The sequence below is a fragment of the Talpa europaea genome (assembly GCF_964194135.1).
Source record: "Talpa europaea genome assembly, chromosome: 11".
Classification (NCBI taxonomy): Eukaryota; Metazoa; Chordata; class Mammalia; order Eulipotyphla; family Talpidae; genus Talpa; species Talpa europaea.
Genome location: NC_140078.1, coordinates 50786253 through 50807967, shown reverse-complemented (window position 1 = coordinate 50807967; position 21715 = coordinate 50786253). Strand labels below are relative to the sequence as shown.

The 21715-nt window shown below is 55.2% G+C and overlaps 1 protein-coding gene across 1 annotated transcript in view; it reads right to left on the bottom strand.

The window, feature by feature from the left end:
• Positions 1–21715, bottom strand: part of CAMK2B (calcium/calmodulin dependent protein kinase II beta) — a gene marked incomplete at its 5' end in the record, with an annotated part of 94582 nt that overhangs the window by 35891 nt on the left and 36976 nt on the right. The window contains 2 exon segments of the mRNA XM_084246718.1: positions 4000–4059; positions 21261–21355. Of these exon segments, the coding sequence (XP_084102844.1) occupies positions 4000–4059; positions 21261–21355 (155 nt within the window).

Sequence of the window (21715 nt, the reverse complement as noted above, 5' to 3'; positions counted from 1 at the left end):
CTCCTTTCTATGCCGCCCTGGCTTTTCCAAGGCCTGGGGCGTCCCTCTACCCTTCCCAAGCAGCCTCTCAGACCCTTGCCTGGCCCCTGTGTTGCCCATGACAAGGCGGGCAGGGCCACCAGCATATGACACAATCAACTGTGGGCAGAGCCTTGTGAGGCTGGCAACATTGGCCTGAGCCGCTGAAGATGGGAAATCTTTCCCCTCCTGCACTGGCCTCCTTATCTCAGCAGAGGGTCCTCCCAGAGCCACTGGCCCCTTGGTGCTCACCTACCTTGCTCCTTGCATACAGGAGCAAGGTAAGGGTAAGGGGGTGCAGTTCCCAGTTCCAAAAACCAGGAGGTGGGAATTGACCATATCTGAGGCAGGACCAGAGAGGGTGGATGTGCAGAAGAGGGGCTGGGGGAGGCTAGGAAAGGCTGGAAGGAAGCTGAGGGGAGGCTGGGGGAGGTTGAGGGGAAGCTGGAACAAGACCTGGAGGAGGGTGGGGGTGACTGGGGTTTTGGGGGAGGCCGAGGGTGCCCCTCTGAGTCAAGACTGATAAGCTCTGTTCATTCCCTGACTGGGCACTGGGCCTTACCAAAGCCGTGCTCTGATTTGTCTGTTACCCCAGGGCCCCTGGGAAAAGCAAGGAGGTCTGGGAATTCAAAAACAACCCAAGGCAGATACAGAGCTACCACATGGTCCTGCAATTCCATTCCTGGGTACACACTCAACGAACTGAAGCCAGATGCTGGTATATCCATGGTCGTGGCAACATTATTCACAATGGCCAACAAACCAAATGTTCACTGATGAACAAACACATAAGCAAATGTGGTCCACCCACACACTGGAGCATTATTCAGCCTTAAAAAAGGAAAGAAAGGGCCTCCCCGGTGGCGCAGCGGTTGAGCGCTGGGTTGCGAAGCTGCCCGCAGCCTCTGGGGCGCCGGTTCGATCCCCGGCTGCTCCCCGGCCACCAGAGGAGGGTCCCACATGGCGCGCAGACCTCTCCTGCCGCCCGCTGCTCCCCTCAGCAGTGTGCTTCGGTCCTTCTGCCTGCTCTGCTCTCCCCTCTGGCTCTGGTGAATTCTCTCACCCTCCCGCCTTCTGGCTGTACCCAGTGCATGTATAAACAAACAAACAAATAAATAAATAAATAAAGCATGCCTCTATAAAAAAAAAAAAATTAAATTAAAAAAAAAAAAAGGAAAGAAATCCTGACACATGCCATAGTATGGATGAACCTGGAGGACGTCAGGCTACGTGAAATAAGCCCGCCACAAAAGGCTGCAGGCTGCACGCTTCCACTCACATCAGTCAAATCCATAGAGACAGAAAAAATGGTGGGTGCTGGGGGCTGAGGAGGGAGAAGAGGGATTTGTGTTTAATGGGTATACTAGTGTTTAATGGCAGAGTTTCACGGGCATAATGAAAAAGGTTTGGGTACAGATGGTGGTGATGGTTACGTAAGACTGAGTATGCTGTACTCTTAGAATGGTTAACATATACGGTGACATATAGTTCACCACAACTGAGGGGTAAATCATACTGACTCCTTCCCTCTCCCCTTCTCTTGTTCTCTCATATTCTCTTCTGTCTCTCTGATACTCTATCTCTACGTCTGTCTTATATTTGCTCTCTGTCTCTGTATCACTCGTTCTGGGGAAACCATATCTGGAAGCTGCTCAGTGGGTCTAAGGTCAGGCCACGTGGGAAGGGCCGGCCCTCCTCCTCCCCCAACGGTCATGTGAGGACCACCCTGGAAGGAAATCCCAGCGCTCCAGTCGCATCTTCAGAGCACTCGGCCCCAGCTATGTCCACGATGGCACTTCAGCCAGAGCAGGGCCAGCCATGGTGTCCGGTCTCAAGCTGCCAGGCCCCAGGCTCATGTGAGCCCTGCTCTAGGATTGTCATCTTGAAATTCTTAACTTTTGAACAAAGGGCCCCACCTTTTCATTTGCTCTGATCCCACAAATTATGCAGCAGCCTAGCCATTCAGCTAAACTACTCTTGAGCCCACAGAGACTTTGAGTAAAATCAGTGTTTGTTGGTTGAGTTTAGGGCAATTTGTTAGGCAGCACAGAAAACTAACACATGAAACAGTCCCAGGGGTGGCGGCAATCACAGCCCATCTCACAGGTAAGGTGCAAGTATGGCAGAGCAAGTCAGCAGCTGCTGTGGCCTGTGAGCAGGGAAGTGGGGCCCTGTCCAGGTCTTCACACTGTGAACCTCAGCAGTTCATCTCAGAAAAGAGGGAACTTTCCAGCGGACATGGTGCTCTCTACGTGAATTATCCCAGTTCCTCCTGTATGGCCCCTTATAGAAGGAAAATAGAAGCTTCTTCACTTTACAGATGGAGAAACTGAGGCTCCTTCCTTCCTCGTGCTCACAGGATGGGGAACTGCTTTCAGAGTAAGCCAGGACAAGAAGGGGAGGCCCTTCCCAGCACCCCTGCCTGCAACGCACATGGTCCTGCTTTCCCCCCAGGGCAGGGGGCAAGGAGGGCAGAGAGCAGCTTCTGCTCAGAGGTGGGGCAGGGCAAGCTAAAGAAGGCTGAGAACAAGGCCCAAAGGGTCAGGGGCTGCCTTCATCACCTCCAGAAGTCTTAACAGCTCTTCATGACTCAGAGAGCCCCTCCTGAGTCTACAGAGAATGGTCCACCTGAGGCCCAAAGTCTCAGACATGCTTCCCATATTCTGGAATGAAGCCAATGCAAGGACTTCAGGAACAGCTCAGAACTGACCCCAGACCAGGAGAGGCTGATCTGAGCATCCAGTTAGGACAAGGAGACATGGTGTTGAAGGACTGCCCAAATAACACCAACCAAAGAACAGATAGGTTTTCTCCCCTGTGTAAGGGGATTCCAGAATGGGGGTGCTAAGTGGATGCAGGAGTAGAGGCTGGGGAGAGACAGGGTACCGTTAGAGCTAACCAGGGAGGTGGCGTCTGTCAGGGTTATAAGGTGCATGGACAGCAGGCCCAGATGCATAGAGGGGCAACAGCCCCAGTATGGTGGTCAGGCCAGAGCCTACTATTGCTGGAATATTCCATAGCTGGTGAAGAATGGGCTGGGGTCCCTGTGGACACCCACATCAGAATCACTTGGTATGTGCCTAAGATTTCTGAGTCCACTCTGGGCCTCTGAGTCAGCTTTCTGGGGGCAGAGCCAGGAATCTGCATGCCAGTCATTCCAAGAGACAGCCTTAAGAGTCTGTGGTGACAAAGGGCGTAGGCCCAGGCCTAGGGCTGGAGTGGCCTGTGGCCTGTATCAAGGGACTTGCCAAGGAAATGAGCAATCTGCATTCTCCTGAGTCTTTCCAACTGAGCTGCACAGCTGGAGAAGACCTGGCACCCTGGAGTGACCAAAACAAAAGAGGCAGGGAGCCTGAGGAAAAGGAGTAGGCACATGGCTAAGTGCGGGCAGACAGAGGCCAGTGGGCCCCCGGAGATCCACACCAACTGTGGGGGTCAGCATGGCCCAGTGGTTGTGCAGTTCCCACAACTAGATCACCCAACGTGGAGCAACAGGCAGAGCAAACTCAGTCCTGAGGTCAAGGTCTGGGTTCCCAGAGCTCTATGCACCCCCAAGGAGCACCTGAAGAAGCCAGGATCTCTCCTCCTTGTCCATAGTCCGAGAGACCCTAGGTTGAGACTGTGGATATCAGACCTCAGGCCAGGGCCGCTACTGGTGTGGTCTGTCCGGTCTTTGTTTTCCAAACGTTTTTCTCTGTAATGGGACTGTCTGTGGCCCCTGTGTGTTGTCACCAGAATCACGGCCCAGAGTTAAGGAGTGGAAGGCAGGGACCCATCCCGGCGCCTCATGGGGGCTACCCAAGCCCAGGAATCCCTTCAGGTTTCCAGTGACCTGAGAGTGGGTTATGTCAATGGAGAAGGGAAAGGACGCCTCTCAGTGTCTCTCTGGAAGTCTGATTCTCAGCAAGGCAAGGCTCCTTGCTCCACAGGAAACAGGATATCAGGGACCCTCCCCTCATACCCCCTTGGAGTGTTGCTCACCGATGTTGGAGTGCTTCAGAAGGCGGCAGATTCTAGCCTCTCTCTCCAACTTTTGGTGATCTGGGGACAGAAAGGGACACAGCATCACCTCCGGCCCAAGCACCTCATGACCCTCCCCAGCATGTGAAGCAAAATCAGTGCAGTGTCTAAACTACCACTGGTCGGAGTGACCCCAGCCAGGAGACCCCTGGGCAGAGGCTGTGCAGCCGCATCTTGCAGCAGACCCCACCACAGTGAACCCCTCAAAGGGGACAGATGAGTTCACTGGTACCCTTCCCCAATCCCCCAGGGCCCCCAGCATTGCTGGGGGGTGGGCAGGAAGAAGCTGCCTGAGAGGCCCACGGGATGTGGGAGTGGTGTCAGATCAGAGCCAGAAGTTTTCACAGGAGATTCAGGAAGAGAAAATATGCCACATATTAGCAGCACTGACAGCACTGATTTCATCCTTCACTTATTTGTCCTAATTCCATACTCTTTGGAGCTTTCTGCTGAAGCCAGATTTGCTCTTCGGAGGCGGCTGTGAGGCTGGCAGAACCACACCGTCTGCCAGGTGAGGGTGTCCAATTGACATGCAGATCAGCATGGGCCTCAGCAAGAGGAGCAAATTGATGCTGGAGCTGGAGAGTCGGGGATACACCCCCTCACACCTCTCAAGGCACACGCCTCCTCAAAGACTGGGCAGTTTATCATCCAGAAATTTTATTTTTCCAACAGAGGTGCCAGGAGAACATTAAAAGATGATGGAGATAGTAATAAAAAAATCTGGGAAAGCATTTCCAATGACCAGAGAATGCAGAAATAAACGTGGTTATAGTCACACACCAAAATACACCCATCAACAGTACACATCACCCCAATCTCCCAACATAAGGCGAGCAAAACAGTTCCCCCACAGAGGAAGACCCAAGCTGTGCCTCTTTCATATATAGGTCAAAACACATGTGCACGGTGAGCCATAAAAAAAGGCAGGAGGTCTGGGTTCAGGATGGCAGCTGTCCCAGGGCAGGGCCTGCTTGTGGCAGGGGCTCCTGTGTTCTGTACTTGCCCCTTGTGCACTGAGAACCCACAGCAAGGACCAGAGAGGACACGACTACACCAGACAAGAGCTCCAGACTGCCCGACTCACCAGACCTCCTAGGAGCACCCGCCAGTGGGACACAGTTAACATGCTTGTGCTTGTCAAAATTGTCCTCAAGAAGCAGAAAGACCTCCTGAGACCTGCGGCCCATCCCTGCCTGTGCTTGGGGGAAGGAGACCCAGCACACCCAAAGGTCCTTCTGCAGGGAGCGAGGCCGCTGATGCATCCAGAATCACTTCTGCTGGGGACATGTGATGGTGGCAGTCTGGGGGGATCAGGACAGCCTAAAACACTCATGTGCCTTTCCTGAGCGGGAAAGTCATGCCCAGACAAGAATCTCTGTGCGAACACCTCCGGGGTCCAGCTGGCTCTCCTCCCAGGATGGGCTCTCAAGTGCGGGGAAGTGCTCACACCTCCCTGAGCTGCTCACCTGGCCCCACGGCTGGTCATGCCAGCGCCCCTCCCCTGAGCCAGGAGGGCTTCAGCAGAACCGCAGGTGGGGCTGGGCCTTCGGGACAGACCCTCACCCTGTCCCGCTATCCTTCACCTCCACACTCAATACAGCAGCACTGGTGGGAGGGAAGGTGTCCAAAGACAATAGGCCAAGCATTTGAGGCCTTTTCCTTTTTGTTGTCATCAAATTTCATTTACTTGCCAATCCTTTACAGAACCTAAGCAGCGGTGCTCGCGGCGCTGACACCGGAAGTGGCCCAAGCGTCGCTGGCAGGAGAGAGAAACCAAACACCATCACGACAGAACATGCACAGCGTGGGTTCCCCTTTTCCATCTGCATGAAGCTCCGAAACAGGCATCCCTGGGCATTTCAGGGGTCTGCAATGCACAGGTCCCACTCCAGAGGAAGGCAGAAGAGTGAGGGTCTCAGCGTCTGCGCTCTCGCGGGGTAGAAGGGGGAGGGTTAAATGCAGGGTTCGCGGGTTGTTTGAACATTTCACAGTATTTTGTTTTTGACTTATGATTCTGAATATTTTCAAGTCTCAGAGAAAAATTGCAAGAACAGGACAAAGTACGCCTGAACAACACATTTACATAATCCCTCTGTCCTTCCCATGCACACACTTACATTTTCTAAAGCACTCTCTGAAGCCCCATGCTCCGTGTCCCTCTACCAGGTGACGCCTGGGTGTATTTCTTAAGAACAAGGACAGTGTCTTACATAATCTCAGTGCAGTTATCCCATGCAGTAAACTGAACACAGATACAATGTACAAATCTAACCTACAGTCCATATTGCAATTTTGCTGGCTGTCCCAACAATCATCTCATAGTTGAGTCTACCCCTCCCCCCGCGGTACCCCCTTCCCCCCGCCACCACCCATGGACAATGCATAAGGTAGTGGGACCCAGAGCCAGAGTAAATTGCCTTTTTTGGGAAAAAGTGCCTGATGCAGTCATTTAAAAAATCAGGAGAAAAATACACATGGGAAGCCACCTTTGGGAAGCAGATAACTTGAATGACCCTATTTTATGACCTATCACCGAGGGCAGAGTCCATGTGATACATCTCAACCTACTCCTGAGCATGTTTGGGGAGACAAATTATTTGTGTGGGGCCAAGAAAGGGCACCCGGCTGCTCAGCCCAGGCACTGGTGTTCGCTCCCTGGGGGAGTAACCGCCCCTCCCGCAGTCCCTTTCCCGGATCAGGCCCGGCAGCCTGTCTGCGAGCGCCTCGGTCATCTGTGACAACGCAGACACCACTCAAGCTGGCAAGGGCCCACATGTGCACTCGCATCAGATGGAGACAGCCTCCACTCTGGGTGGCAGAATGACGGGTCATTTTATTTCAGTCTAGTTTCCCCCAACCTTGACAATGAGCTTGCATTACTTTTACAATTAGGCAAAATGCTTTTTTTAAAAAGTGACCCTGTCCCCGATAAGCACTTGGTGAGATATGACGACGACGGCATTTCATAAAACCTGCTATGGTAACATTTGCCCTGAAATTTAAAATCTAAGCTGCTATTACATGACCTCACATGGGAATGAGAAGCCCGAGGACGGGGCGGAGGACAAGGCTGTCATCGGGCCCAGGGGCCCATCTCCAGGCAGGCTGTGGCCACAGCAACTTCCTCACTCTGCTGACATCCTGATTTTCTTTCTACAAAGTCTGGGATATTATTTCTGAACTTTCAAATTAACATCGTAAATCCCACCATAGACAAGGGTAAGTAAGTTCAATTTAGCCTCGTCCAGTTCACAAGCACTGTCTCACATTGTAAACTAGAGCTCCGGAAGGCTCCTCTGCCCCACGCTGTTCCCTGGTGGGCAGCAGGATGCGGGACGGGCCTGCAACCCTGAGTAAGCCTGGGGCCCCTTGGGGCTGATGTATCCCAGGATACCCTGAGTTGCCATGAGGCCCCATCTACCCACCGCTGATGGTTAGACTCTCTTCCAGGGCTCTGGTCCGGGGACCTCCTGTGACTAAGGAGACCATGGCAGTCACTCCTGAGCAGCCTGTGGAGAGAATTCCACACACTTCCCACCCCACCCATGGCCTGTTAGCATTCCAGAGACTCCACCTCAGAACCCACCTCCTGAGGGAGGTTCCAAGGAGCCTCCTGAGCAACTAGATCCCAGCCATGCCCACTATACTGATGTCCTGGCTGGGCGGGGAGGAGGCTACCCCAGGAGGGGTCCACCAGGCATGAGGCCTGTGAAGGCCAAGTGACCAAGCAGTCTTGAACCCAGTCGAGAGACTTGAAAGGGCACTGAGTATGCCAGGATGCCCTGAGTTGCCATGAGGCCCAGATACCTGCCATTCAGAGTCCTGCTGCCATGGCCATCTTGGTAAGCCTTTTGTTATGGAGTGTTGGTGTCACAGAACAAACACCTCTGCGGTCTATGAATGTAAGGACAAACGGGCCCTGCGATCTGCCTCACCAGATGTCCCCAATGGTACTGGACCCCTCTCCCCAGCCCATCTGTGCCAGACCTGCCTCGCTGCCCGACATGTGCACTGGCTCAGGGACTGCACCTGTGGCATCCAGTTTTCCACGGAGGGGCTTGGGGTGACCTAAGAAACAGGACATGGACAGCAGCAGGGGCCCAGGGAGTGAGGGCACAGGTGAAGCTTCCCCCTACCTCCCAGAACCCCACCCCATGGATGGGAGGCCCCTCTGCCCTTCTCCACTCACAGACTGGAGGCAGCACTAACAAGGTGCTGAGTGACAAGAAGAGGGGGCACCAGGGCCATGAGCCCCGAGGACAGCAGGGTCCCCCTGCGGGAGACTCAAAGGGGCATGTGAATGGGATTTTGGAGGACTCTGCCTTTCAGGGAGGAAGACTTGAGTCTCACACCCCCTCTATGGGAAGCACAGAAGGGAACTTATGAGACCAGTCATCTCTTCAGTGCTCTGCGTCTTACAAATCCACACTCTGCATGGAGACGAGGCTGAGTGTGGGTGGGCACATATGGAAATCAAGGTCACTGACTTGTTCAGTCTAGAGGCAACCACACACACACAGACACACACAGACAGACACAGACACACACACACACACACACACACACACTCTCTCTCTCTCTGCTTTTTGAGGGGGCCCACTCAGAGACATGCTGGCAAAGGCATAAAACATAGCTATTTATTTCTCCAAACACAGAAACTCCCCACAGATAAAATATAGCCTTCATTTATACCCCATAAAAGCACTTATCAAACAAAACAAAACAAAATAAAACAAGCTTATCAAAGACATCAGGCTAAGCTGGACCTACAATTATCCACCTGCCACCTGCCTGCTTGAATGATGACAGCACAAGAGATTCCACAGAGGCCTGGAAGCTTTTCTGGGTGATTCCACCATGATCTCTGTGCCAGTTCAGCCCCACACTCTGGGCATCCCCAAGCTGTAAGGCCGCTACAAACTCAGCTGGGGTTGCCAGGGAACTCGGGGAGAGAGGTGACCCCAACAAAGCCCTGTGACTCCCACACATGGCGCACGTTCCACGTGGGGACAGACTTCCCAGACCTGCGGGAACCCTCAGAGGCCCCAGGAACTAAGAGGGGTGGAGGTTTCATGGGCTGTTGCTTTGCTGTGGCCAGCGCCCACCCACATGAAGGTGACAAGCAGGGCCCCTGAGCACAGGTACCCACCACATGAGGGCACACAGGCACACATGGACACCTTCCGGCCTGGGTACACTGCAGACATTTATGGTAACCTCTAACAGCAGTTGGGGCTGGAAACGGGGATTCCTGAAATCAGCTCCACAGACACCCACCTTGCCCTGTCGATAAGGTGAACATGTGAGGACCCAACCTGGTTCCCCTAGGTGGGGTCTCCCTCAGGTAGAGGACACCCTGAACTAAGAGGAAAATGAAGAGGCCATTAGGAGCAGCAAGAGAGGACCAGCCCTGGAGGTGGGAGAGGATGCTACACCCTGCAGTCACAGGAGGAAACAAGCACACGGAATTGCTCAGAGTCCCCAACACCGGTGGCCTCCTTCTCACCCCACCCCAGTGTGGCAACCCTCCCAGCCCTGTGTCCCCTACCCTCTGCCCACATCCTCTGCTCTCCCGGCCCCCCAGTACCATCCTCCACTCTCCTGCCCCCACATCTCCCACCCTCCTGGCCCCCACCTGCTCCCTGGCTGCGGGTGACTCATAGCAGAGCAGGAGGGGGAGGGTCGAGAAGAGCCGGCAGAGAAGGGGGACAGGAGGGACGTGGGTGGGTGCCTGGCCCCTCGCCAGCTGCCAGGAGCAGCAGCAGTGCTTTCACCGGCAGAAGGACACCCGAGAGGCGCTGGCGGGGGCGGAACAGAGACAGGAGGGGAGAGAGGAGGCCCACCCGTCAGGAGGAGCTGCCTACCTCTTCCCCAGCTCAGGCTGGGGACAGCACAGACATGGCCTGGGACAAGTGAGGTCACCTCTGGGGAAGCTGAGAAATAACTGAACGTGAAACCATACACAAAGCATCTGGCACAGTTGGGGCTTGGGAACATTCTCTCCTTCCCAGGCAGCCGCTGGACGCCCACAGACCCTTAGGGGCCGGGAGAATGAGCTGTGTTCACTGGGAGCCCCCACCAGCACAAGGCCCTGGCCTGGAACACCTCAGGATGCCAGCGAGGTCACAAGCCATGTAGCTACTTCCCAGGATGCCCTGAAAAGCCTAGCAGCCTCTAGACACAGAGCCAGTGGGCATCTAGGAGTTGTTTCAGGGCTAGGCCATGCCCCTGGGCACCATCCACGTCTGCGCGGATGTAGGGACACCCGCCCAGGGCACAAGGATGCTCTCGGGGAAGGGGTGGGCAGGACCAGCCAAACCTCAGGCTTTGGGTTTGGGAGTATGCACAAGGCTGGCCCAGAAGCTGACAGATCTATAGAATGCCCCACAGAACACAGAAGCAAAGGGTGGGCAAAGCTTCAGGCAGCAGACCTTGCTGAGAGCAGGCAGGCTCCTCACTTATCCTCCCCGAGAAGTCATCATGACCCAAGCCTGGGGGCCACACACTGGCCAGGACAGAGCTTTCTGAGATGCTGACCACCTGGGGGATTTGAGGGGGGCTGTAAACCCTCCACCAGCTGCCAGCCATTTCCCCGGGTCCACCCTACAGAGCCTGGCACCTGGCCTGTCAGCCTCCATATTTCTCTTGATTCCCTCCTCCAGCCTCCGTCCAACCAGACTCCAACATTGTCTGCTCCCCTCACCAGGGCTTATACTACTCTTCCCCAGGGAGCTGGGGGTTGGTGGCCATGCTGCCCTACCTATGGCCTCAATGTGTGGCCAAGGGCCTCTTGTCCCCAGGTGATCCACTGCAGACTCAGCAACATGTCATTGGGGGATCAGTCCCTTCCTTCCCTATGAGGGAGCTCTAGAGACGTTTCTAGAATCTTAGGAGGGGCCAATCCTGATGGATGTCCACATCACACAGCACCACAGGCACTTGCTTAGCACTGTCCAGCAACACCTTAACTCAGGTATCCCAAATTCCTCAACGTCCCGAGAGACAGTGCAGGAACCCAGGCCAGCAGGCTCTTGCTCGGAGCCTCTGGGTCAGAATCTGATAGAATGTCCTGGACATTCACACCATAACAGAGTCCAGGGCCATGGCACCCTCTGAGCAGGCACCAGGCCCTGTGCTGCTGCAGGAAGTCCCATCCTCAGGTTCCCGGGGAGGGAGTGGGCTGGCCTGCAGGGTGGGACTGAGCCAGGGCAAATCTAAGTGCCAGCATCTGCTGATCTTGGTGGCTTCCTATCTGGGTTGGGGGACCCACGGGATGAGGCAGCAGGGGAGGACCCAGCCTTCAGGAAGGACTTCATCAAGCCAGGGCTTCCTTGGCCCTTCCTTTCTGAACCTTCTGCCCCCGACCCGCACCTCACAGGGGTGGGGAAGTGGGGGTGTAAAACAGGACAGGGTCCAGCAGCAGGGTCTGGCCTTAGGGTGAGGGGATGCGGGCCAGTTTTGCGGTCAAAAGAGGGAGCACTGCCCTGAGGCCCTGGGGGTTCTCTGCTCCAGAGGAACAGAGCACAGGGTGCCTGCGCACCCACCGCAAGCAGCTCCTCTTTTTCCAGACCTGGCTGCACTGGTCCCAGGAATGTGAAGGGGCTCTCCAGGAGGTAGGGCGGTTTCCACCATCACCCCCAAGTTATGCACGAGGCACAGGTGAAGGAAGACCTGGGAAGTGGAGCCAGGCAGCCACCCAGAGGGGCTGGTGGGGACAACAGAGCTTCTAGCCCTCCCTGTGGTCATCCCCATGGGGCTTCTGGAGCCTTTGGGGGCATGACATGCTCAATCTCAGGTTGCTTTTCTGGGGAGAATCTCAGGCCCTGGGGTACCCCATCCTGCACTGTACCCAGCACCGGTGTCCAGTCACACCACAGTTCCGGGTGGGCGCACAGAGAGTTGATGCAAGGGGGTGGCTCCCACTGTGGTTTTGTGTGCTTTGTTTTAAGAAAGCAACATGGCAACCAGCAATTAACATTCCGGATCAGCTCCACCACCCCACCAAGGACGACTGTGTGTGCGTCCCACAGCTGCTGCCACCTCACCGGCACAAAGAAGGGCTCTGCAGGGACACTAACAAGCCACCATGCGCCTTGCGGGGCATCCAAAAGCCAGCTCTGAGACCTCTGTGCTGTCAGCCGACCATGTGGGAAGCAGTCAGGTCACAAGGGTCCAAAGAGCTGTTGGATCCCCAGAGTCTGACTCTGTGGGATCCATACCCCGTGTTCTCTGCAGCCTCACCTGATATGAGGGCACAGCTCGGCTTTGGCAGAGGGGGTGGGGCAGCTCATGGTGTAAGCACTGAAATGAAGGCCCAGTGTGGCATGCTGCCCTGACCTCCAGTGAAAACAGGAGCCCCAGCATGGCCCAAATGTCAGCTCCCCACCCCACTCTGCTCAGGGGTATGTTCTTCCAGCCAAAGGCGTTCCTCATCACACAGAGGCGGCGACGTGTCCGCTGCTCCTGAAGCAGGGCCTCCGTTCTCTGCCAGCTGCAGAATCATTCAAATAAGCAGACTCCATCCTCCTGGGACCAGGGCGGCCCACCCTCCTGTCACTCCAGAGCCTCCTCCCACGGGCCCTGGCTGCTCACTCTGCCTCCGAGTGCACCCCCAGGGGCCTGTGTGCTCTGTCCCCTCAGCTCTAACTCTGTATATGGATTGTTGTTCAGCTGAGCTCTCCAAGCTTGCTCATGCCCATGACCTCAGGGCAGGACTCCCACCCTCCCCAGCGGGTGGAAAGGAGGCAATTTAAACAACCGGGCCTTCCTTCTCAGTGCTGTCAACTGCAACGGAGGGATAGCATCACCCTGTGGGCAGTAGGACACGGTGACAGTAGGAGGCCACCAGTGGCTGTCTCCTTTCCTGTGCCTGCCCTGGCCCCATGCCATCAGTCCTATGGGGTAGGGGTAGGGTGTCCTCACAACTCACTACAGGACTGCATCTCAGTCACCTCCTGCAATAATCCCTGCAATGTGGCCTCGATGCTACAGACCCAGATGAGCTCTTGGTGGGGAGCAGAGATGGCATGCTTTCCAGTCTCAGCCAGTCACCCATCACAGCCCTACTCATAGATGAGGCCCAGGCTTGCTCCACCAGTTCGTCACAGGGAGCCCCTCCTATGGCTCCCATAGGCCATGCCCTTGACCACAGCTCCTGACCACCGTGGCCTCTGGTCCAACCTACCTTGCCCCCGGCCCCTTCCCCTGGATCCCTGTCCCTTCCAAGAGACAGCCAGCCACCCCCAACATTGCCTTGTGTTCTTCTAGACTAGACACCTGGGGACCCAATCCTGCCTGCTGCCTGCTTTCGTAAAGCCAGAGACCATGAAAGGAAGTATGGCTTCTACCTGTGGTAAGAGTTGGAAAATAAATGGAGAGCAGACGATGTCACTGAGGCCTAGAGGCTGACAGTGCAGCACGCTCGCTTCTGCCCTCCTAGGGGCTCATTAGCCTTTGCCCGCAAGGGGACAGCAGTCCCTTGGCTTTCACCTGGCCTTGTTGCCAGCCCTGAACTGATCCTGTTCCACCACCTACCCAGTTAGCTCTTCATGACCTTCAGGATGCTGCAAACAGAACCTGGATTGGCCCAGGCCTGAGATGCCCACAGTGAGCAGCCAGGGGTTGGCAGACGGGGCAGCCTGAGCCAGAGCCCCACCTCGGGCCTGCATTGTGGCTCTGGCCCCCTGTGAGTCTCAGCTTCATCCTCACAGGGACACTCTCCTTCATGGGTGATAACTCAACTGATAGAATTCGGGCCCAGCTCCCCAGCTCAGGCTGGTTGGGTTTAATCAGAGGACGCCAGTTGGCAGCACTAGTCATCAAGTTGACAGGCAACCTATGAGGATCCCCAGACAGCACTCGTGCTGAAGGAGTGCTAAAGCAGCACAGCTCCAAGCTCTGGGCTGGAGGACGGCTGCCTGCAGGAGATGTCCACACAGCACCCCACAGACCCCTCTGGCCTGCTCCTCACTCAGGCTGGGGAGTCCTGGATCCCTCATTCTCTGAATTTTCCAGGCCAAGACAGACCAGCATGGCAGAGACCAAAGGCGGTGCCCAGCTCCCCAGCTCTCCCAGGCCTCAGACTGGGTCCCAGGCTGGGTCCCCTACACGTCTGCCTAGGCTACACCATGTTCTCCTGTGTGCTCCCACCTTCTAGCCGTCCATCTGTGGTCACTCCTGCCCAGACCACCACCTCCTAACCAGCCAACTGTACCCAGTTCAGTTCTTAAGTTGTATCTTCAAGACACTCTGCTCCCCCCACCTCTGCAATGTGCTCATTAAGGACCTACTGTGTGCAAAGCCGGGCCTAGGGCTCAGGAGGTAGAAAAAAGAGGCCCTGCCGCCTAGGCCTAAAGTCAGACTGGAGCCCAGCACTGGGACAGGTGAGCAAGAAGGGGGTGCCGGGAGGCTGCGGCCACACTGGCCAGAACCCAGGTCCTTGAGCCCTCAGCACACCCCACTGGGACTCTTGGTGCATGTGGGGGCAGGCAGGAGTGATGGTAAGGACACCTCCAGATTTGGGCAATGACAGGCATTGCTGATCTAACAGCCAGAGCTAAGTAGTTCACTGGTGTTTCTTCTTGATCACCTTGGGAAACCCAAGTCAGTCTACTACTGGGGCCTGGCCACCTCCTCACACTCCACAACCCAACAGGGTGGGCGCTGCTGCTACCTAAGTTCACAGAGAGTTTTTATCACCCAGGCCCAGGAGGGGCTGGCCTTGGACCCCAAAGCACTCAGAGTGGTGGCCTCAACTTGACCCAGCAACCAGGAGGATGTCAGAGCTACCCCCTTGTGTCCTCTACCTCAAACACGTGGTCCCCAAGAACAGGGGCACGGCCTGGACTGCATTCCTTCTCTGTGCCTTCTATTGGAGCTCCCCGTTTCCAGAACCTTTGCCTTAGTCTATTTGGCTTACGAATAAATTACAAAAACCTATTCTCCTAACAGTTCTTTTTAGCATCGTCAGAAAAACATAAACTGTCCAGTCAAACTTGAATTCCAGATAAACAGCAAGAACCTTTTACTATAAGTATGTCCCAGTTGTGGATAAACAACAAATCATTTTCAGTGTAAGCACAGCCTATGTAATGTGTGTTCATAATTTTTCTACTATCTGAAATTCAAAACTAAATCTAACACTCCCAGCCTGGCTCCCTAATTGCTACCCCAACCCCTGGCATAAGAATGAGGGTCCCTGGGGTTCCCCTCTAACTTCCTCTCTCCTAGCCTGCACACAGGGCACCCCACTCCCCACAAACCAAGTCCTGGCAACAGAACCTGGGAGAGAGCAGCACCTCCAATTAAATGGGCAGGAGAGGGTGCCCCCACACCTTCCCACCCCCATGCTGGGAGGCGGGGAGATGCTCCACCACCCAGGATCCCCTGAGTCCCAACTACAGGGCAAGTTTGACCAGAGGTTGGTTTGGGATACTGGGACATACTTATAATTAAAAAGTATTTGTTGTCTTCTGAAATTGGGACGAGCTTATTCTGTGAGGCCCTGGTTTGGCCACTGGGGTGCTAGAACCTCCAGAGAAGGAATAGGGTCAAGAGAGGTCCAGGAATTGAGGGGAGGGTGTGTGGGGGTGGGGCCCACCCCGGAGCAGGGAAGGGGAGGTATCCCTGAGTCCAGGAAGGGATGGGGGTGGAGGGAAGAGGAGGGGAGGGAAGAGGGGAAGAAGAGACCGGAGGGGATGGAGGGAAAGGGCAAAGGAGAAAGGAGGGAATGAGAGGGAAGGGGGGGACAGGACGGAGGGTGCCGCCTGCGCATGCTCAGCTGTCCCTGCAATGCGGCTGTGTCCTCTATTAACCCAGTTCTGCAATTCCACTGGGTGCCCCTGACCCCTGAGTAGGGGTCCTCTTCCTAGCAGTGGCAGTGGCAGCAGGAAAGCCCCTGGTTCTGCTGCACAAAAAGCCCCAAGGGGCCAGGCAGCTTTCAGCCAGAGGGGGTACAGGCTTAACCTCAGCCTTAAGACCCCAGAAGAGCAGCAGCTCCTTTCCCTCACAGACATGTGATGGCCCCAAGGCAGCAGGGGTGGTGGTGGTGGGGACCACACAGATTACTGCAGAGAGGGTGGCCCCCAGCAAGGACAGTGGGTATCAGTCTGGGGGTGGGAGAAGGCACATCTGGGAGCCCCCTATCTCCTCACCTTCAACTGTGAGGGGGATGAGCCCCTCTGTGAGTTCAGTCCCACCTGTGCAATAAGCCCGCAGTTTAGCCTCAGGCCTGCTCAACCCTCAGGCCTTCCAGCTGGAAGGAAGCTGCAGTTGCCTGTGCTAGTCTAGGCGTGGGGCCCGCACAAGTCTGCTGGATGGGAACCTGGATCCTCATCTGTGAGCAGGCACCCCCCGGGGGCACTGAGAAGCACCGTGGAGCCGCCCAGCTGTCCTTCACAGGGTGCCCTCCAAAGGTGACCAGAGAACAGCCATTTAGTGTCGACTGTGCGGGGAGTGGCGGGGAGAGGGGAACAATAAAACAAGGAATGTTTTCAGACTTGTGTGCCTAATCATCTCCTTACCCCCAAAACCCCCGGTCAATTAATTCTCCTCTAACTGCCTTTGTTAACAGTAGCTTAATAATCTCTAATTATTCAGTACAGACTCTGAATGTCTCACAATCCTCTATTTAATTATTAAAATTTAAAATCTAACTCTAACAGCCTTTGGCACAGGCTGGGTGTGGTTCTGGAGTGTCCTGGTGGCCGGAGGCTGTCAGTTACAGATGGGGTGCTTTTTCTGTGTCCACCACCAGTGTCCTCCTCCTGCCACTATTTTATCATCGAAGTCCCCAAGGACCAAGGCCGTCCCCTCAAGCAAAGCCTGCAGGACACCCTGCAAGAGTGAGTGAGGCCCCTCCACGTTGCACTGGACTTCAATCTCTGGAAGTGAGAGCAGGGGCCCTTCCTGTGACAGCCTCCTCCACAGCCCTTGTTCTCTATCTAGGCCTCTGTCCATCCTCACCTCCCAGAACAACAGCGGGGCGGGGGCGGCTCTAAAATGATGGCCTCTCTGGGGAGAGAGCTGGTCTTGCGCATGCCCCATGACAGCCAGGCTATAAGCCTTGGCTTAGGACATCTGCTCTTCAAAGCATGTTTGACCATTCAGGACACACGTTCAGGCTGCAAAGTGAGCAGGGGGGATGTGGGGGTGGGGTGCCAGAATCCCAAGCAGCAAGGTTGGGGCCATCCCTCCCTGCTTCCCACTCAGAAATGCTCAGAAACTTGGACCTCCCAAATGCTCCAGTGACTAGGGGTCACCCCACAACCTGACCCTGAGTGACCCTCTTCTTAGACACCCACCCAGTCCTTGGCCCAGTCACACAGATGGCGCAGCTGCACATCTCCTAGTTCAAAATCTGTCCACTCCCGAAGCATTTGCTTATTCACTCAGAACATTATGAAGCATTGCCTGCCTGCTAGGCCTGTGCCAGTTGTGGAGACAGAGTGGTGAGAAGCAGAACCTGCCCATGTGGGCCTGGTAGTCTGACGGGAGACATCAGCCATAACATCAAAGCAGGGTGCTTTTGGTCCCATGTTCACACCAGGGGCTCAGGGAGACCCCCCCGGAGGAGGTGCCATCAATAGGAGTTAAGCAGGTATGAAGTTCAGGCAAAACATTTACAAAGTTTGGCCTCCCTGGTGGTGCAAGGAGTTAAGCACAGCACTGTGAAGCTATCTGCCGCCTCTACAGCGCAAGTTCAATCCCCAGTCAGCCAGGGAGCTACCCACATGGCGCAGCAGACTTCTCCTGTCTCCCTGCTGCTCCCCTCAACAATGTATTTCAATAGATCTGCCTGTTCTGCTACCCACTTTGTCTCTGGTGAATCCTCTCACCCCCCCCCACACCTCTGACCTGTACCCCAGTTCTTGTATGCATAAATAAATAAATCTTTAAAAAAAAAAATTGCAAGGAGAAAGCCTGTGCAAAGGCCCTGAGTTGAGAAGAGGTCAGTGTCTGAGCAAAGCTGCTGGGAAGAAGGGAAGAGGCAGCGTCAGACAGAGTTCTGGTTCCGGTGGGAACTCCAGGGCTTGTGGAAGCCAGGCCCTGCAAAGCTCGAAAGAGGGAGTAGCATGATCTTCCATGTGCTTTCACAGATTCTGGGCTGGAAGTTTGGAAAGCACAGAAACGAACCAGCTGCCTTGTCCCCAAGGAACCAGTGATCCAAGCAGAAATGTCTACGGCCACTGCCACCATGCAGGTCTGGAAGGACACCCAAGGTGGGTGGGAGGACCCAGGGCAGCTTCTTGGAGAAGGCTCCTGGATTTTCAGCTGTCTGGCCAGGAAGGGGAAGCAAGGCCAGAGTAGGGTAGGCTAGGCTAGCCCACCTCCTTTAGTCCTCAAACACTCTCTGAAGTAGATATTACATTTCATCACCATTTTATGACTGGGGAAACTGAGATACAGGGTGGCTAAGTAACCTGACCAATGCCACCCAGCAGGGGGGCATTGGCAGGACTTCCTGGGGAACAGACCAAACCCACCAGACTGACCGCCCCCACTGCTACCTCTGAGCCTGGTCCACCCTCAGCACAGAGGTAGGGGTCCCGGGACCCTCTTCTCTCACCCCTCCCCACTGCATCTTCAGCTGGGAGTATTCTGAAGGGGCTGAGGAAGGCTGGGAGATTCCCAGGCCTCTATGCAGGCGAAGGCAGCTGGAGCACAGGGCACAGGCCAGGCGGGTGGTGAGCAGGACTCTGTCATGAAAGAGGAGTATAGAGGTACCCTCCCCCGGGCTGTACCTGGACCTCCCAACAAAGAGATGATGACAATGCCCAAGGCCACAGATATCCAGATGTCCAAGCAAGGCCAACTCTGGGTCATTTCCTAAAGCCCCAGTTGCAACCTTTAGGGGCTGCCTCCCTCTCTGGGTTCCCTGGTGGCTCTGATGGTCCCCAGAGTTATGTGGCTGCATCGGGACCACCGGGCTGTGACCTGGGCAGGGAGGAAGATGGCAGTGACTGCTTCCACACAGCCTCAGGGGCGCTCCCCAGGAGCAGGGTTCAACCCCCTAAGTCAGATATCCAACCGTGTTGTCAAAATCAGCAACTGCTAGCCTTGAACCTGGGCTGAGTGTGTTTTCTTTCAGCCATGATAATACTACTTGGTTGTTTTTAAAATCCTTTTCCATTAGAGAAACATGCTGAGCACTAGGGACTAAGTGACAGGAGGCCTGGGATCTGCTTCAGGGTTGGGGAGAAGGGTGTGGGAGGGTACAGATGGGAAAAAATTGGCCACAAGTTGATAGATATTGAAATTAGAGGTTCATTCCACCATTTTCTTTATATCTGGGGAAGTCTGAAATTCATCCTAATAAAGACTTTAACAGGAAAAAATGCTCATGATCACCCCGGGACTGGGCAGTACAGTGGCCCGAGTATGCGGGCAAAACGGGGGCCCAGCTTCCCTGGCCCAGAGCTGTCCTGCAGGGAGATGGCGGCAGGCAGAGGACCTGGCTGGCTGCCCTGCCCCAAGCCAACCTGGGCTGGGCCCAGCACAGGGTAGGCACTGAGAGAAGCCGCAGGGAACAAGGGCTCAGTGGACTCAAAGGCAGAAAGTGGATGGCTAGTCAGGGATTAGCAGCGGCAAACGGAAAGCAGGTGGGAATCTTAGTCCATGACTGGAATTTCAGACATCCACTATTTTCAGTCCCCCTGACAAGCTTGACACTTTGAGGATGCTCTGCATGGTGGGATAAACAGGGGGGGTGTGAGATTATTTTAGAGGAACTGCATGATTCTGCAGAAATGTACCCAGGTGGTTTTTTAGCTCGATACTCACAAACTCCTATTCATCCTTCAAGATCCACGCAACTTCCCCATGCAACTCCCACCTTGCTCTCACCCCACACATGCAGGTTGGAGAGCTTGCTTGGGTGTGTTTGCTCATCACCAAGTCCTCAGTCCCTGGAGTGTAGGAGGTGCTAAGTAACCTGCTGAGTGATGGTCTCCCGCCTTAGTCTGAGGGACATCTGAGTATGGTCTCTCTCCTCCTCCTCCTCTTTCTTCCATGGTCTGGCACAAGCCCATGGTATAAGACCTAGTGTTTCTTCTGCCTACGGGACTCCACATGTATAGACACATCCCCCCGAAAACAAGTAAATTTAACACTGGCATCCTACCAGTGCGGCCCACCCAATGGCAAGGAACACAGAAGCTTCCCTGCGTTCTGGAGGCTCAGTACATTCAGCAAATGCTCGGTTAAGTGTTAGCTTTAGCATTGTTATTAGTCTAGCATCAGGCCAAGCTTGACCAAGCACACTAGCTAGAAGTCTGCTCCACTCAAAGGCCCAGCTGAGGGCACCTACAAAAGGCCTCACAGCTCAGATTTGTGTCCCAATGCTAATTAGGGAGACCGCAGAGCACTAGACTAGGTGCCACTCAGCTCCCATCTGACCCTGGGACCAGAGGGCCCAAGAGACTGTCACTGCACTGGCTGGACCACCCCTTCACACCCTCCACATGGACCCTGCCAGACCCCTCTTCACATCCTGGCCTTCGCCCCTTCACATCTGTTCTCTGGTGTCACCTGCTTAAGGCAGCACATCTATCATAGTCCTGTCAGTCAATCACCCCATGTCCCCTGCACCCTCATGTCCTGCCCCTCTCCCACCACAAGGAGTACTATTGGACCCCAGCAGGGCAGGGCTTTCTGCCTGTCCAGAACAAGTCATTACCCAGCAAGGGCATGGGAAGTCCAGGGCAGGTAAAACTATATGCCCAGCGCAAGCTCCAGGCCAGCACCACCTTCACCTCCCACTAGCCCACCAAACCCTCCCTGGCACAGGCAGTGTCACCCCCAGAACACAGAAGTCTGGGAGGAGCTGAGTAGTAAATGGACCCTTCACATAGCCCACACAGTCGTACCCAGCTACCTAAAGTCTTTGGGTCACCCAGTTCCCCTCCAGCCCACAGTTCACAGGCAGATTTATTATCTGACCACCACAGGGAGCTGATCATTTCAGGTAAATCCCCCTCCAGCCCTGAAGAAGCAAGAGGTACTCTGAGAGGCCCCGAACCCACGTGAAAGTGCACTCCCTGATTCTGGGGGTGTAGGTCTCTCTCCCACCCAGGCTCCATTTTGCTGGAGGCGCTATTCATGTCCCACCAAAGCACCACTGCCACTCTATCTGTGCCCAAATGGGCCTCAGACTGGGACAGCTGAGCTCCACTGCCCAGCAGGGTGCTGCCCCTGACCCGGCCCTGCCCACACAGCCCTACCTCTGGCAGACAGCTTCTTGGTGTTGATGATCTTGGCTGCATATTCATGGCCTGTGCAGAGCTTGACACAGCGTCGAACCACAGAGAAAGCCCCCCTGGGGAGGAAAATGGCGGACAGAGACAGACAGAAAGAGAGAGAGAGAAAGAAAGCCAATGAATTTCCCTGTGAACACCCAGCCCAGTCACGTGGCAAAGATCTGTGCGAGAAGGGGGTGCCCCTCCCCAATGGCCTTGGCCGGCCCCACCAGGCCCCAACCAGACAAAAGCTCCTTCCTGACTGCTTGGCAGGCTCCTACCTGCTGGTACACCCCATAGGATTGCAGGAAGTACCGCTGCTTGCCTGGCCCTGGCCCTGCTCCTGAGGGCCCCAAACCTCAGCATCCTTGTCATCAGAGGGACTGAGGGTCATCCCCAGGGCCTCTCACATGCATTTTCTATGCCAAAGGCTCTGTGGG